This window comes from Saimiri boliviensis, chromosome 11, assembly GCF_048565385.1.
Source record: "Saimiri boliviensis isolate mSaiBol1 chromosome 11, mSaiBol1.pri, whole genome shotgun sequence".
NCBI classification, from domain to species: Eukaryota; Metazoa; Chordata; class Mammalia; order Primates; family Cebidae; genus Saimiri; species Saimiri boliviensis.
Genome location: NC_133459.1, coordinates 42,529,925 through 42,545,469, shown reverse-complemented (window position 1 = coordinate 42,545,469; position 15,545 = coordinate 42,529,925). Strand labels below are relative to the sequence as shown.

Below are 15,545 nucleotides of genomic sequence, written 5' to 3'. Positions count from 1 at the left end.
TGATGTCAGAAGTGTGTTCACTGGTGCATGAGAATAGAGATTAAAAACTGCCTTTTCTTCAGACAGGCCTAGGTTTTGCTGGTGAATTCTATCAAACATTCCATGAAAAATATTACCAATTATACACAAAATTTGTAGAAAGATGGAGAAATATTTTCCTGCTTATTCTGAAGCCAGCATTACTATATTACCAAAACTAAAGACATCACAAGAAAACTACAGACCAATATCTTCCATGACCAAAGACACAAAAATCCTTTAAAAATGTTTAACAAATTGAATACAGCAATGTGTAAAAAGAACAATATACTAAGACCAAATGAAATTTATCCTATAAATGAAAGACTGGTTCAACATTCAAAAATCAATTAATGAGAAAAAAATCAATCAATGTAATTCATCATATTAACAGACTAAAAAAGAAAAGCCATATGATGTTCTCAATATACACAGAAAAAGCATTTGACAAAAGTCAACATCTATTCATGATAAACACTCTCAAGAAACTAGGAACAAAAGAGAGCTTCCTCTACCTAAAAAAGGGCATCTATGAAAAACCTACAGCTAACACCATAATGGTGAAAGACTAGATGTTTTCCTCCTAAGACTGGGAGCAGACAAGGCTGTTCACTCCCACCTCACCTATTTAATACTGTTCTGAAGCGTCTAGCCACTGCAGTAAGGGAAGAAAAAGGAACGAGACATACAGATGAAAGAGTAAGAAATAAGACTGTCTTTAGTAACAGATGACATGACTGTCCATGTATAAATGGTACTGGCACAAAGTCATAAATCAACATAATAGACTAGGGAGTTCGGAAAGAGACCTACACATATATGTTCAACTGATTTTCAACAAACATACCAAGGTAATTCAATGAAGAAAGCGGAGTCATTAACAAATGGTTCTGGAACAACTGAAGATCCATGTGCAAAAAGTGAACCTCAACTCTTAGCTTTTACATACACAAAAATTAACTCAAAATTCTGAAATAAAACAAGAGAAAGCTTTTTGACCTTGGACTGGGGGAAAATTTCTCAGATGCAACACTGAAACCACAATCCATAAAAGAAAATGTAGAAAATTAGACTTTACCAAGATTAGAAATTTCTGCTCTATGAAAGACAATGTAAAGAGAATGGTAAGAAAGATAATAAAATATCGGCAAATCACACAAAGTATCTGACAATGGGCTTCTGTCCAGAAGTTTAAAGAACTCTTATAATTCAGTAAGATAAACAAACAATTAAAAAACGGCAACAGATTGGGAGAGTTCTGTAAAGATTTAAAAAGTGGCAAATAAACACATGAAAAGATATTTATCATTGCCAGTCATTAGTAAATTGCAAATTAAAACCATAATTTTAGCTATTGAGATATCACTATAGATCTATCAGAATGGCTAAAATCAAAAAGACTGATACAAGGATGTAGAGCAACTGGAACTCTCATTCACACTTGTGGAAAAGCAAACAGTAACATCACATTGGAAAACAGTTACTATGGGACCCAGCCATTCTGCTCCCAGGTATTTACTCAAGAAAAATGAACACATACATTCACACAAAAACCTGTACTCTGTACTCATGTTTATAGTAGCTGTATTGATAGCTACTAACCCATATGGGCTAATTCCAGTTTTTAGTAACTATCTATCTATCTATCTATCTATCTATCTATCTATCTATCTATCTATATCTTTTGACCTTTGAGTAATCAGACTGTGTTACATCCATACAATGAAATACTAATCAGCAATAAAAAGAACAATTGATGCACATGGCACATGTATGAATCATAAATGCATATGCTGAATTAAAGATGTAGACTCAAAAAGCTTCATGCTATATGATTCCATGTATATGACATTCTGGAAACACTACAGTGGTTTCCAGGGGCTGGGGGTAAGGGGAGATGTTAACTACAAAGGAGCAAAAGGGAATGTTTTAGAATTGATGGAAATGCACTATTGATTGTAATAGTGGCTATACAAAGTATGTTCTCCTCAAAATTCACAGAACTACCCTAAGAAGGAAATTTCATTGTATGTAAATTAAACTTCGATAAACTTTAATTTAAAAAGTTATTTTATTTTATTTTTATTTTGACAGAGTCTCGCTCTGTTGCCCAGGCTAGAGTATAGTGATGTGATCTTGGCTCACTGCAACCTCTGCCTCCTGATCCAAGCAATTCTCCTGCCTCAGCCTTCCCAGTTGCAGGGATTACAGGTGTGTGTCACCACACCTGGCTAATTTTTGTATTTTTAGTAGAGATGGGGTTTTGCCATGTTGACTAGGCTGGTCTCAAACTCCTGACCTCAAGTGACCTGCCTATTTCAGCCTCCCAAAGTGCTGGGATTACAGGCGTGAGCCACTGCACCAGGCCAATAAACCTTAATTTTAATAAAATTATGATGCAAGCCATACAATTGTATATTATCCATTCATTTTAAAAATGAAGTGAATCCAAGTATGCTGGTAATAGGATAATCTCTAACCTACATTCCTAGAAGTAAAAAGCAAGGTACATGATATACTTTGGATATCTGCTGTCACTCAAATCTCATGTAGAAATGCAATCCCCAATGTTGCAGGTGGGGCCTGGTGGAATTGGATCATGGGGGTGGATTTCTCATGAATGATTCAGCACCATTTCCTTGGTGCTGTCCTTGTGATAGTGAGTGAATTCTCAATATCTGGTTGTTTAAAAGTGTGTGGCACCTCCCCTCTCTCACTTTCTCTAACAAGTGCCACGTGACATGCCTGCTCTCCATTTGCTTTCTGCCATGATTGTAAGCTTTCTGATGCCTCCCTAGAAGGTAGGCAGATGTCAGCACCATACTTCCTGTAAAGCCTGCAGAATTGTGAGCCAGTTAAACCTCTTTTCTTTATAATTTACCCAGTCTCAGATACTTCTTTGTAGCAATGCAAGAATGGCCTAATACATAAAATTGGTACCAGGAGTAGAGTATTGCTAGAAAGATACCTGAAAATGTGAAAGTGACTTCGGAACTGGGTAATGGATTGAGACTGGAAGAGTTTGGAGGGCTCACAAGAAGACGGGAAGATGAGCCCAAGTTTGGAACTGCTTAGAGACTGGTTAAACGGTTGTCACCAAAATGTTGACAGGGCTTTGAACAATGAATTCTAGGCCAACAAGGTCTCAGATTGAAATGAGGAACTCATTGGGAAATGGAGCAAAGGTCATAACGTATTATGCCTTTGCAAAGAGTTTGGTTGGATTGTGCCCTTTCTCAAGGGCTCTGTGGAAGTTTGAACTTGAGAGTGATGATTGCGTATCTGGCAGAAGAAATTTCCAAGCAGCAAAGCATTCAAGATTGCTTGCTCTTAACAGCTTACACTCAGATATGGATGCAAGTAAATGACTTAAAGTTGGAACTTATATTTAAAAGGGAAGCAGAGCATAAAAATTGGGAAAATTTGTAGCCTAGCCACGTGACAAAGAAAGAAAAAGCTTTTTCAGAAGAGGAATTCAAGCAGGCAGTGGAGCAACCACTTGCTAGAGACATCTGCATAACTAAAAAAGACCCAAATGCTAATATCTAAGACAATGGGGAAAAGGCCTCAAAGGCATTCTAGAGATTTATTCGGTAGCCCCCTCCATCATAATTCCTGAGGCCCAGGAAGCTAAAATGGTTTCTTGGGTCAGGCCCAGGGCCCTACTCCTGTGGAACCTCAGGACACTGCTCCCCACATCCTGGCCACTCCAGCTCTAGTGATGTCTCAAAAAGGACAAGGTACAGCTTGGGCTGCTGCTTTGGAGAACGCAAGCTGTAAGCTTTGACAGCTTCCATGTGGTGTTGAGTGTACAGAGTGCAAGAACAGTGGATTCTTGGCAACTTTCACCTAGATTTCAGAGAATGTACAGAAAAGGCCGGCTGCCCAAGCAAAACCCTGCTGCAAGAGTGGAGCCCTCACAGAGAACCTCTACGAGGGCAGTGTGGAGGGGAAACGTGGTGTTGGAGCCCTCATGGAGTCCCCCACTAAGACACTCCCTTGTGGAGCGTGAAGAGTCCCCCACTAGGACACTCCCTTATGGTGAGAAGGGGGCCACCATCCTCCAGTCCCCAGAATGGTAGATCCACCAGCATTTTACACCCTGCACCTGAAAAAGCCCCAGGCACTCAATGCCAGCCCATGAGAGCAGCTGCAGGGGCTGCACCCTTCAAAGCCAGAGGGGTGGAGCTGCCCAAGGTCTTGGGAACCCACTTCTTGTCCCAGTGTGCCCTGAATGTGGGACATAGAGTCAAAGGAGATCATTTTGGAGCTTTGAGATTTAATGACTGCCCTGCTGGTTTTCAAACTTGCACGGGGCCTACAGCCTCTTTCTTCTGGTTGATTACCCCTTTTTGGAATGGGAATGTTTACTCAATACCTATACTCCCATTGTGGCTCAGAAGTAAGTAACTTGTTTTGATTTTACAGTCTCATAGGTGAAAAGAACTCATTTCCAGATAAGAATTCATATTCTTTCTTTTAAAAGTCAATCTTCGTTTTTATTATACTCAAATTTTTTTTATATAACTCAAATTTAGATTTCAGTTAATGCTGGAATGAGTTAAGACTTTGGAGGGACTATTGGGAAGGGATGACTGTATGCTGAAATGTGAGAAGGCCATGAGATTCGTGTGGGTCAGGGACAGAATGATATAGCTTGAATATTTGTACCTGCCCAAATCTGATGTTGAAATGTAATCACCAGCCAGGCTCAGTGGCTCAAATCTGTAATCTCAGCATTTTGGGAAGCCAAGGCAGGCAGATTGCTTGAACCCAGGAGTTTGAGACCAGCCTGGGCAACACAGCAAAACCCCACCTCTACCAGAAATATAAAAATTAGCCAGGTGTGGTTGTATGCACCTGGAGTCCCAACTACTTGGCAGGCTGAGGTGGGCTAATTGCTTGAGCCCAGAGGTCAAGGCTATAGCAAGCCGAGAGTGCACCACTGCACTCCAGCCTGGGCAACAGAACAAGACCTTGTCTCAAAAAAAGGGAGGGAGGGAGGGAAGAGGGAAGGAAGGAAGGAAGGAAAGAAGGAAGGGTGGATGGGTGTAATCTCCAATGATGGAGGTGAGACCTGGGAGGGAGGGATGGAAGGAGGGAGAAAGGGAGGGAGGGAGGGAGGGAGGGAGGAAGGAAGGGTGGGTGGGTGGGTATAATCTCCAATGACCGAGGTGGGGCCTGGTGGGGGTGACCGGCATGGGAGCGGTTTCTCATGAATGATTTAGCACCATCCTCTTGGTGCTGTTCTTGCGATAGTGAGTAAGTTTTTGTGAGATCTGGCTGTTTAAAAGTGTGCAGCACTTCCTCTCTTTCTTTCACTCACTTGCTCCTGCTTTTGTCATATAACATGCGTGCTCCCCTTTGCCTTCTGCTTCGATTTGAAGTTTCCTGAGGCCTCCCTGGAAGTGAGGCAGATGCCAGCACCATACTTCCTGTAAAGCCTGATGAACCATAAGCCAATTAAACCCCTTTTCTTTATAATTTACCAGTCTCCAATATTTTGTCATAGAAATACAAGAACGGCCTAATACACAGTACAGAAGAGTAAATACAGTATGTTCCCATTTACGTTCATGTCGGCTGTCTCTGGGGAAGGGGTCTGAAGTGGCAGTACAAACCCTTATGTACTGTTTGCGGTTTTCGTTGTTGTTGTTGTTGTTTTTTTAACCACATGCCTGTATTACTTTCAATTAGAAAAAGTAAAAGAAACCTATATGCTGGTCAAGGAAAATTCACAGGTGCCTGGGCCAAGAGACTGAGTCGCACAGGCTTACAAAAACCTGTGTAAGAACACAGAACACCAAGCCAGACACAGGGGCACTCAATAAATAGCTGGGGGAAGCAAAATATTTGGAATCAATTCAGAAGGCAGACCCTGGACAAAGAGATCTCTATCTCCGCACTGGATACTCAGCCAGCGCAGCCCTTGCTTTACACAAGGAGCTAAGCTGAGACTGCGCATTGGAAAAGAAAGGGAGCATAAAAACCAAATACCCTGGATTTACTTTGGGGCCAGCTGTTCCTCAGCATTCCTTTGCAAGCACATTGTGTGTCCTAACCTCAGCCTTCTAAGGGATGGGAAGCAAGTCCTTCCCCCAGAGAACAGAGCCCACCCCTAGCACTCCTGTTGTGGCCCAAGTGCCCCGACAGTTCTGGGCAGCCTTTCCTCCAGCCCCTCCAAATCAGAAGGAACAAAATGACCCTGACGGTTTCACTGCACTCCAAAGACAATCTTAGCACTTCAGCTCCTTTTCCACACCAAGGCTTCAGAAAAGAAAACCAAAAAGGAGAAGGTGGGTTGGTAAGAAAAATCCCTTAGCAGCATTTGGTAAAAGGAACTCCCTGGGTTATGCGTGGATTCTTTCGGATGTCAGAGAAGCCAGCAGCTCCAGAATGCAAAATGGACAGAAAAGGAAAGCGCTAAAACTCAAGACAGCCTCGCAAGTTTCTCTTTGTTCCCTGCTTTATTTGGATATGCCTCCCTGAAGCCAGCTAGCTGGTCCCAGCTTCCAAAGAAGTTTGTTTGGCCACTGATACTAGGTCTAGGAGCTTCTGTGCTTGTCAGCCTTTTCTGGCCGCCTCTGGATACCTGGCTTGCAGGGGGCAGCCATGTAGGCTAACCTTCTGCAGAAACAGGCTGTGCTGCCAAGTGCAAGCTCCAGAGGCATGATGGGAGTAAGGCAAAGCAAGGGCATGGAGCAGGACTGCAGGAGGAACCAACCTGAAGGCAGAATCCTTTCCAGGAACCCACAGACCCCAGAGCATAGGAGAATATGACTGGCTGTGAGAAGCAGGGTTTCTGGCTTTTGGGCCCCACACCAGGCTGTCTAGTCAGCAGAAGGAAACAGGAGCACTTACCGGGGGAAGATGGCCGTCATCAAGGCTGAAGCATAGCCGGGCTTGCAAGCTCCCTCGGAAAAGTTTGCGTACTTAGTGGCTAATTCAGCAGGCCTATGGGAAGAGAAGGAAAGTTACAGCTTGCCAGGCACTGAGCGGTTTATTAATTCATGGGGAGCTGTAGGTGTTTAAACCCTGAATGAAGCTTCATTCTCTACAATAAACACTTCAGGCACTTTTCCACATTCAGGCTAAAAGTAAAAACAAGGTAAAAACAAAACAAATACCTAAACCCTAAAGGAATAGATAGATAAATAAGCCAGGCCCCTGAATGGAATCTGTAAAAGGAACTTAACTGGTTTCTTATAGGTTTGTTTGTTTGTTTGTTTGTTTTTTTAAGAGACAGGGTTTCATTACGTTGCCCAGGCAGGTCTTGAACTCCTGAGTTCAAGCGATCCTCTCACCTTGGCCTCCCAAAGCGTTGGGATTACAGGCATTGAGGCATTGAGCCACTGTGTCCAGCTCATACTCATAGATTCTTTGCAGGAAGCCTGATACCAAGGAAATGAGGAGCTCCATCAAGGGTACAATTCCTGGGGGAGCAGTGCTTGGAGTTCACAGAACAGAGCTACTCAGGCTTTGATAGTCAGAGGCCCAGGCCTTTTCACCTTCCTTGTAGGTTCCTACATGGCCAGCCTCATCTGCTTTTACTCTCTCCACTCATGCTAGGATCCACCCAGTAGGAACCATTACTGAATAGTGGGAACTGTCCTGAACAGTGACTGAATACAGACGAAATAATTGTGTGTCATTGGGGCTACTGATGTAACCATTAGACTTTTAGTTGAAGATGCTTTCCTGGTCTCTCTGCCTGGAATATTATTCCTTGTCCTTCTTCACCTGGCTAATAACTGTTGGTCCTTGATGACTCAGCTTAGTTATCAGTTTCACTGGGAGTGATTCCCTGACGCTCGGATTGGGCTGAGTGCCTCCTCTGTGTTTGCACAGTTGTTCCCCCTGCCCCTCACATCATATACTTACCCCCAGCACTTGCTATTCTGTAGTGTAATTTTTGGTAGTATGTCTCCCTTGACACACTGTAAACTCCTAAGGTCAGAGTCAGATTTAACCCTGCCTACCCCCTCCAGTGCCTTGCACAGATGGGCACAGAGAAGACTCCTATAACTTTCTTATGGAACAAAATGACCCTGACAATCTCACTGCAGACAAGGCAATCGCAGGAACCCACAAGGCTGAGACTGCTGCATATTTTTCAGAACATTTGTGTTCTAATCCTGGCTTCGTTGTTGTGTGACCACAATCATGCCACCTCACATCTTTGGGTTTCAACGTCCTTATGCGTTTGACGTGGGGCTGGAGTCACTGCCCTGCCACCAAAATCTCTGCACTAGGCAGTCTAGAGAAGATCACAACCAAAGAACAGGATATAGTCAGTGAATGGGTTCCAGAACTGCTGGGGCTGGAGGCCCTGCATGCTGGGGCACCTGAAAGAGCCCTGGCTGGCTGCCAGTTCTGAGTCCCCACCTCCTCCGCCCCCACCCTTGGGCCTGCTGCCAATACTCTGGTGCCCAGCTGCTCTACTGTGCTGGGGCCCTGTGGCAAGCCTACCCTCTGCGCTGCCTTCTACAGGGCCTGGGTGGGGTGGGTGTGGGGTGGTGGTACCAGAAATGATGCCACTGCCTAGTGTGTGTCAGGTCTGATTCAGCCTAGACCCCCCCGAGCCTAGCCCAGAGCCTTACATAGAGTAACTGCTCATTGAATATAGACAAACTCATTTGTACCAATGCACAATTTCTTTTAGAAATCTACATTTTTGGGCTGGGTGTGGTGGCTCACGCCTGTAATCTCAACACTTTGGGAGGCCGAGGCAGGTAGAATACCTGAGGTCAGGAGTTCAACATCAGCCTGACTAACATAGTGAAACCCCATCTCTACTAAAAATACAAAAACTTAGCTGCATATGGTGGTAGGTGCCTGTAATCCCGGGCTACTAGGTAAGCTGAGGCAGGAGAAGTGCTTGAATCCGGGAGGCAGAGGTTGCAGTGAGCCGAGATTGCGCCATTGTACTCCAGCCTGGGAAACAAGAGTGAAACTCTGTCTCCAAAAAAAATCTACATTTTCAAGCTTCCCCTACCAGTGAAATTCAAAGCCTGAAATGCAAACCTGAAGGCTGAGTGACAAGCTGAGGAGTTGGTACTTTATTTGGTAGGCAAAAGAAAGCCAAAGTTTTAGCATGAGAAAAACAATCTTTTCTTATGTAAACAACTGTATTTTTGAAATGAAATATAAACCTCAGTGCACTTACTGAATTTACTAGAAGCTTTTTGGCTAGGCACAGTGATTAAAATGTTCTAGAGTTTTTTCAATTAGTTCTCTCAACAACTCTGTGCGTTGGTGCTGTGAATTAATTTACACACAAGGCCTAGACAGATGAAGAGACTCATCCAAGATCATAGAAGTGGTAACACTGCATTTGAACCTGGGTCTCTAACACCAGTGTAGGAACTCTTAACAGGGCACTGCCACCAACATGGTCACAGAGGACGGCACAGGACAGCACAGGAGTGGTCAACACAGTCGGAGACGGGGTGGAGAAGACAGTTCAGAAGGCCTCACACAGCTCTGGTCTGCGGCAATGAGGCATTCTGAGTCCCTTCATGTCCTGTCTCCAGTCCCTCACCATCTGCTTGCCTGCCTTGTGCTATGAGTTCCTATGGTCTTTCTGAATTCCAGAGAGTTTCACGAACAGCAGAAAGATGGACAGCAGGTGTCCTTCTTAACACAGTGCAGCGCAGAAATAAATGCACAACAGACAAACCTTTGGCCACCTTTCTTCTCTCTAGTTTACCCCATCAACTTTTGGCAAGGTGCTTAAAGAATAAGGGCTGTGGGACGGTCCAGGGGGCACAGGATCATGTCATCTACAATGGAGATGAGGGAGCTGGGGCCTGGCAGGGAAGGCAGGAGATACTGCTCTTTCCACGACAGTGCCAGGCAGTCCAATATCAAGGATGATGGGCTCCAAGTCAACTCCTCACTTAGAAAGCGACAGTAACTCCTACAATGTACAACTCTGGGTACAGTGGGTCATGTCATTACCAAATTAAAATGCCTTAGAAATGGCCTCCTGACTATCCCAGTGAGAGAAGAATAGGGGGAGTGTTGGGGATTCTGAGTCATCCAGCAGGCTGGGACCTCTGGGGCAGTTAGCGGTCAAAACCACCAAGATTAACGGTCGCCAACTCCCTGGGGCCAGAATAGTTAAGTCTCTCTAAGGCACTCACACTCCAAATGCCAGCAGGCCCCCACAGATGTCTCATCAAATCACTCAGCCCTTGTTCTTCTCCTACTCTGCAGCTGCCTTTCATTTTGGGAGATTTCGCATTAAACCCAGTAAGAGCACCCATTGTCCTGCAAACGTGACTACCAAGCCCCTGGGGTGAAGAGTGTCACACCGCACTCACAAGAGGAAATCCAGATGGACAGGCTGGAGCCCCAAAGAAGGAGCCAGACGCTTCTACTCTCCTGCTTCACTCAGGAGGATGAGTTTAAAGAATCAGGCCAAGCAATGGGTCATACATGAAAAAGCATTAGATCTGGAATCAGAAACTTTCAGAGGACACTGACAAGCAAGTGACGGAAAATCTGATTTTCAGCTTCCCCATGTGCAGTGGAAACCACCTAATTCCAAGAATCCCACGAGGATGTGGTGAGGGAGCACATCTGGAAGGGATGGCTGTCCTCTGGGGCGCCATACACACGCTGCGTGAGACATGTGGCTGCCAGGAGCGCCTGGCCTGGGTTCAGATTCGATCACAGGGAAAGTCACCACATGAAATCCAGTGGGAGGGTGCCCTGGCTGATGTGTATGAGAAGCATCAGCATTTGGGAGACGAGGAGCAGCACTGCAGGAGGCTGAAAGGAGCAGGAGAGTGTGATGCTTCGGTGAAGGAAGGGGCTCAGTAAGGACACAAGAGACCAACTGGGTCACACACTGTGTAGGCCCAGTAAGGTATGGCCACAGGACTAACTGATGGATTCGGCAACAGGGAAGTCACCGACCTCGACAACAGGCACTCCACTGGAATGTGGAGGTGAAACTCATTTCAATGGGTTTAAGAGAAAACAGGAGGAGAGAAACTGAAGTCATGAAATACAGATTATTTTTAGAAGTTTTGCTATAAAGGAACAAAGAAATGGAGCAATAGCTGGAGCAGGAAGCAGGGTAAAGTGTTTTTTGAGGTTAGGAACTATTTTCACAAGTTTACAAGCTGGTTAGAAGAAAAGTAGGCTGGGAGCGGTGGCTCATGCCTGTAATCCCAGCACTTTGGGAGGCCAAGGTGGGCAGATCACGAGGTTGGGAGTTTGAAACTAGCCTGACAAATATCGTGAAACCCTGTCACTACTAAAAATACAAAAAAATTAGCCAGGCATCATGAGCTGAGATTGGGCCATTGCACTCCAGCCTGGGCAACAGAGCAAGACTCCCTATCCAAAAAAAAAAAAAAAAAAGAGAGAGAGAGAGAGAAGCTCCCAATAGACATAGGACAGCTGTAGGGAGTATGTCTTTCCCCTCCCTCTGCCCCGAGCTGGGGTCTCACTCTGTCACCCAGGCCAGAGTGCCCTGTCTCGATCTTGGCTCACTGCAACCTCTGCCTCCCAGGTTCAGGTGATTCTCCTGCCTCACCCTCCCAAGTAGCTGGGATTACCAGCGCATGCCACCACGCTGGGCTAATTTTTGTATTTTTAGTAGAGATGAGCTTTCACCATGTTGGCCAGGTTGGGGGAGAATGTCTTTGAGAAGGCAGAGGGGGAAAAGGATCTAGCCCAAAAGTGAAAGGGCTGGTCTTAGCTCTGTTCCCTTAGCCTGCCTTGGCCAGAGATGCCTATTCAGTTTAAGCTCCACTTCCCTTATGAACTTTCCATGATGCTTCCCTTCCCAGGTAGGACAAACCCATTCCCCTGTGGACCTGAGCTAACTAGGGCAGACCTTCATCTTTGCTGGCTCACTTGTTCCCCTACCCTACTCTCTTACCGCCTGCCCCTTTCTGCCTGTCATTTCTTTTTTTTTCTGAGATGGACTCTCGCTTTGTCGCCAGGCTGGAGTGCAGTGGTGTGATCTCGGCTCACTGCAACCTCTGCCTCCCGGGTTCAAGTGATTCCCCTGCCTCAGTCTCCCGAGTAGCTAGGATTACAGGCACGTTCCACCATGCCCAGCTAGTTTTTTGTATTTTAGTAGAGATGGGATTTCATCATGTTGGCCAGGATGGTCTCGATCTCCTGACCTCGTGATCCATCTGCCTTGGCCTCTCCAAGTGCTAGGATTACAGTCGTGAGTCACTGCACCCGGCCTCTGCCTCTCATTTCTACATGCAACACATATTTAGAGGCAATTGAGTCATTCTGCTTGGATTTTTATCCTGGTTCTCTTACTAGCTGTGTGATTTGGGGCATGTCTTTTTAACTGTTTTGTGCCCTTAATTTCTACATCTTTAAAACTGGGATTACACTGGTACTTATTTTATAAATTTTTTTTTTTTTTTTTTTTTGAGACGGAGTTTTGCTCTTGTTACCCAGGCTGGAGTGCAATGGCGCGATCTCGGCTCACCGCAACCTCCGCCTCCTGGGCTCAGGCAATTCTCCTGCCTCAGCCTCCTGAGTAGCTGGGATTACAGGCACGCGCCACCATGCCCAGCTAATTTTTTGTATTTTTAGTAGAGACGGGGTTTCACCATGTTGACCAGGTTGGTCTCGATCTCTCGACCTTGTGATCCACCCGCCTCGGCCTCCCAAAGTGCTGGGATTACAGGCTTGAGCCATCGCGCCCGGCAAAAAAATTTTAAGAGTTATGCTGAGAATGAAGGGCTGGCATTAAGTACCCAGCGGCTTAATCAAAGCCCATGCTACCACGCTAGGGGGACTTACATGAGCATGCAGACGAGCCTCTCCGAACAGAGCTCACTCCATCCACAGAGGATGGAATTCTTCAGTTCTATCCTCTACCTTCCTGATGAGGATGCATTTCTCCAAATTACTAGAGAGTTGTTTCTGGGATAACGACATGGCGAGGGAAGTGGCAGAAGCAGCTTTGCCTGAGTAATCCTATTCTGTCGTTAAACATTTTCACTTTAATTTTTTTGGAAATGGCCTTTACTGCCATAGATCCTCTCACGCCCCAAGAAGAAAATGTTTCTCCTTAAGGACAACTTTCATCTCCTCTGAATGCTGCCGGTCTGATCTGTTACTCCAGGTCTGCTGGGTCTTCCTACATTGTCACCAGTTTCTTCATCTATCCACATATGGGCTGTGTCAACCCATTCTACCCTAGACATCAAGGACTCTTTGCTCTTTGTGACCTCCAGTGTAGACTCAGGTTTTTTTTACAGCTTTTGCCCCATGTACAGCCGTCTATGATAAATGCTGAAGCACTGTCAAATGTCTCTCACTTTAAGAAAAAAGGGACTGCTTAATCTGAGCCATCTAAAACTTGTGGTGTTTCTCAGCTCCAGAGGCCCTGCCTTTAGCTCTTGCTACTAGGCACTAAAATACCTTTTCATCCTGTTTGATCAGTGATTCCAGAGCTGACATTACTATGGGTTATATTTGTTTCCAGGACCTTGTAATTTACTTCATCTTAGCTGGAAGGATGCTCCCCAGTAAGTTCTCCAAGTGCTTCAACGGACAATTCTCATGGAAGCACTCCATCAGGGATCTGCTGTGACTCTCCGATTCAATTTTGTTTCCATACTTAATTTCCTTAAAAATAGAAACACATCCTCTTTCTGGGTGGTAGTGAAAAACACAAGGGAAGTAACATTCGCTGAGCACAAACCAGGTACCAGACAGAAGATCGAATGGTGGATTGGATGATCTAGTTTAGTTTTACAACAATCCTCCAAAAGCAGTACTTCCCTTAGACCCAGGCACGTGGGGCTAAAGGAGTCCAGCAGAAGCCACGGTTGGAAGACGTGCTGTTCTGTTTACAATAAAATTTCAAATGATACATTTAACATGACCAGAAAACAATTACCATTCACACTGTCCCTAGACGCTCTGGGTAACACTGCTGTGTGTGGTCATAACCAACCAAGCAGTGTCACCTTTGAGAGAGTCACTGGAAGCCAGTACTCTCGGGCCTCAGGAAGGATAGCGCAGCCTCATGAAATGATGTAGCCAGCATTATGAAATGATGAAATGATGTAGCCAGCATGAAATGAATGGTACTGGAGAGGTGTAGGGAGAAGATCACTGTTTCTACAAAACAGCTTCCAAAAAGCCATGGCAATGAGTACTAACAGCACTGCTTTTTTTTGTGTGTGTGTGACAGGAGATACGTAACTTCCCAGGAATGATACATTTGACAATAGAAAACACAAAGAGATGGTTCCTGAACCTCAACAGAAAGAGGTGATATCTGGGTAGCAAAAAGAAGTTTCAGGTGCACTGATTGGATAACAAACGAATGCATAAGTATCTCTTCTCTACCCATTGTTCTAAATCCTTAGTAAGTAATTATAGCATACATGGACCCATCAACTGGTTTGCACAGGCAGAGACCTTGCAAAACATTCTTGGTCACAGTCCTGTCTACCCTTGGAGCAGCCCTATTTTCATTTTTGACAAGAGAAAACTGACTCCAAAACTCTCTCCTGTTCTTACCAAAGCCCCTGCTTTCTTTGACATGAAGCACAATCAGCTTAAGGTAAGAGGATTGGAGTTTAAGTCAGCAGTTCTACTTACCAGACATGTAACCTCAGGTAAGACACAATGGTTTCCTTAACTCTTAAAATAGCTATAGTAATGTACATTTCATAGGGCTGATGGGAAGATCAATGAACACCTACAGCAATGTGGGTCAGAGTGTCCTCTGAAAGGTTATACAAATATTAGTCACTGTTCCTACTGTTTTAATGTTTGACTTCTGCTTTTACTATTCCTTCCAGATTCTTCTGGATTACTATCATAGTTTCAGTAATTTAAGAAGGAAAAGAACTGCTCCTTTATTTTTCTTATTTGGATTCTTCTCTCTCATTCATGTGGCTGTCTGTAAATATATGCCTATTAGGCAGGGAGGTCAGGAGACTTCTGGGGATGGGGGGTGGGGGTGTCACTAAAAGGATGCCAACATCTATGTGCAGGAACTTGTTACACACCAGCATCCTAGCACTTATGTGAGCCCCATGGCAGGGCTACATCTCACAAAATTCGTAGTGAAAATTGCACTCAAACCTTGTGTTCAATTCTTCTCTAGGTCCCCAGTAGAAGACAGAGGTCACTATTATGATTTCCAGATAACACTGTCCCTAAGTCCACTATAAGTCCACACTCTCAAAGCAGGTTTCACAGTTCAGGGGCTATGTAATAAAGGTTGGACTTATTCAAAGCCATAGTACGAACCAGTGTGTCTTCCTGGAGCAATGCATGTACTTGAAGATATGAGGAAGAATGTGTTTGGAAAACACGTATGTACTATGATGTAGAATGCAGAATTTTTACAAACCAAATGAAAGATTTTAAATAATTTTGGGGACCAGGTATGGTGGCTAACATCTGTAATCCCGGGACTTTGGGAAGTCAAGGTGGGAGGATTCACTAGAGCCCAGGAGTTTGAGACTGGGGGCAACATAGGGAGACCTTATCTCTATTTTCAAAAATTTTAAAAATTA

General features: G+C 44.7%; 1 protein-coding gene across 8 annotated transcripts in view; it reads right to left on the bottom strand.

Moving 5' to 3' along the window:
* ST3GAL3 (ST3 beta-galactoside alpha-2,3-sialyltransferase 3) overlaps positions 1-15,545 on the bottom strand; it is a 219,288-nt gene that overhangs the window by 86,895 nt on the left and 116,848 nt on the right. For all 8 annotated transcript variants that reach the window (XM_039474161.2, XM_039474163.2, XM_039474162.2 and 5 more), the window contains one exon: positions 6,880-6,972. In XM_039474161.2, coding sequence (XP_039330095.1) covers positions 6,880-6,972 — 93 coding nt within the window. The remainder of the gene's footprint in view (positions 1-6,879; positions 6,973-15,545) is intronic.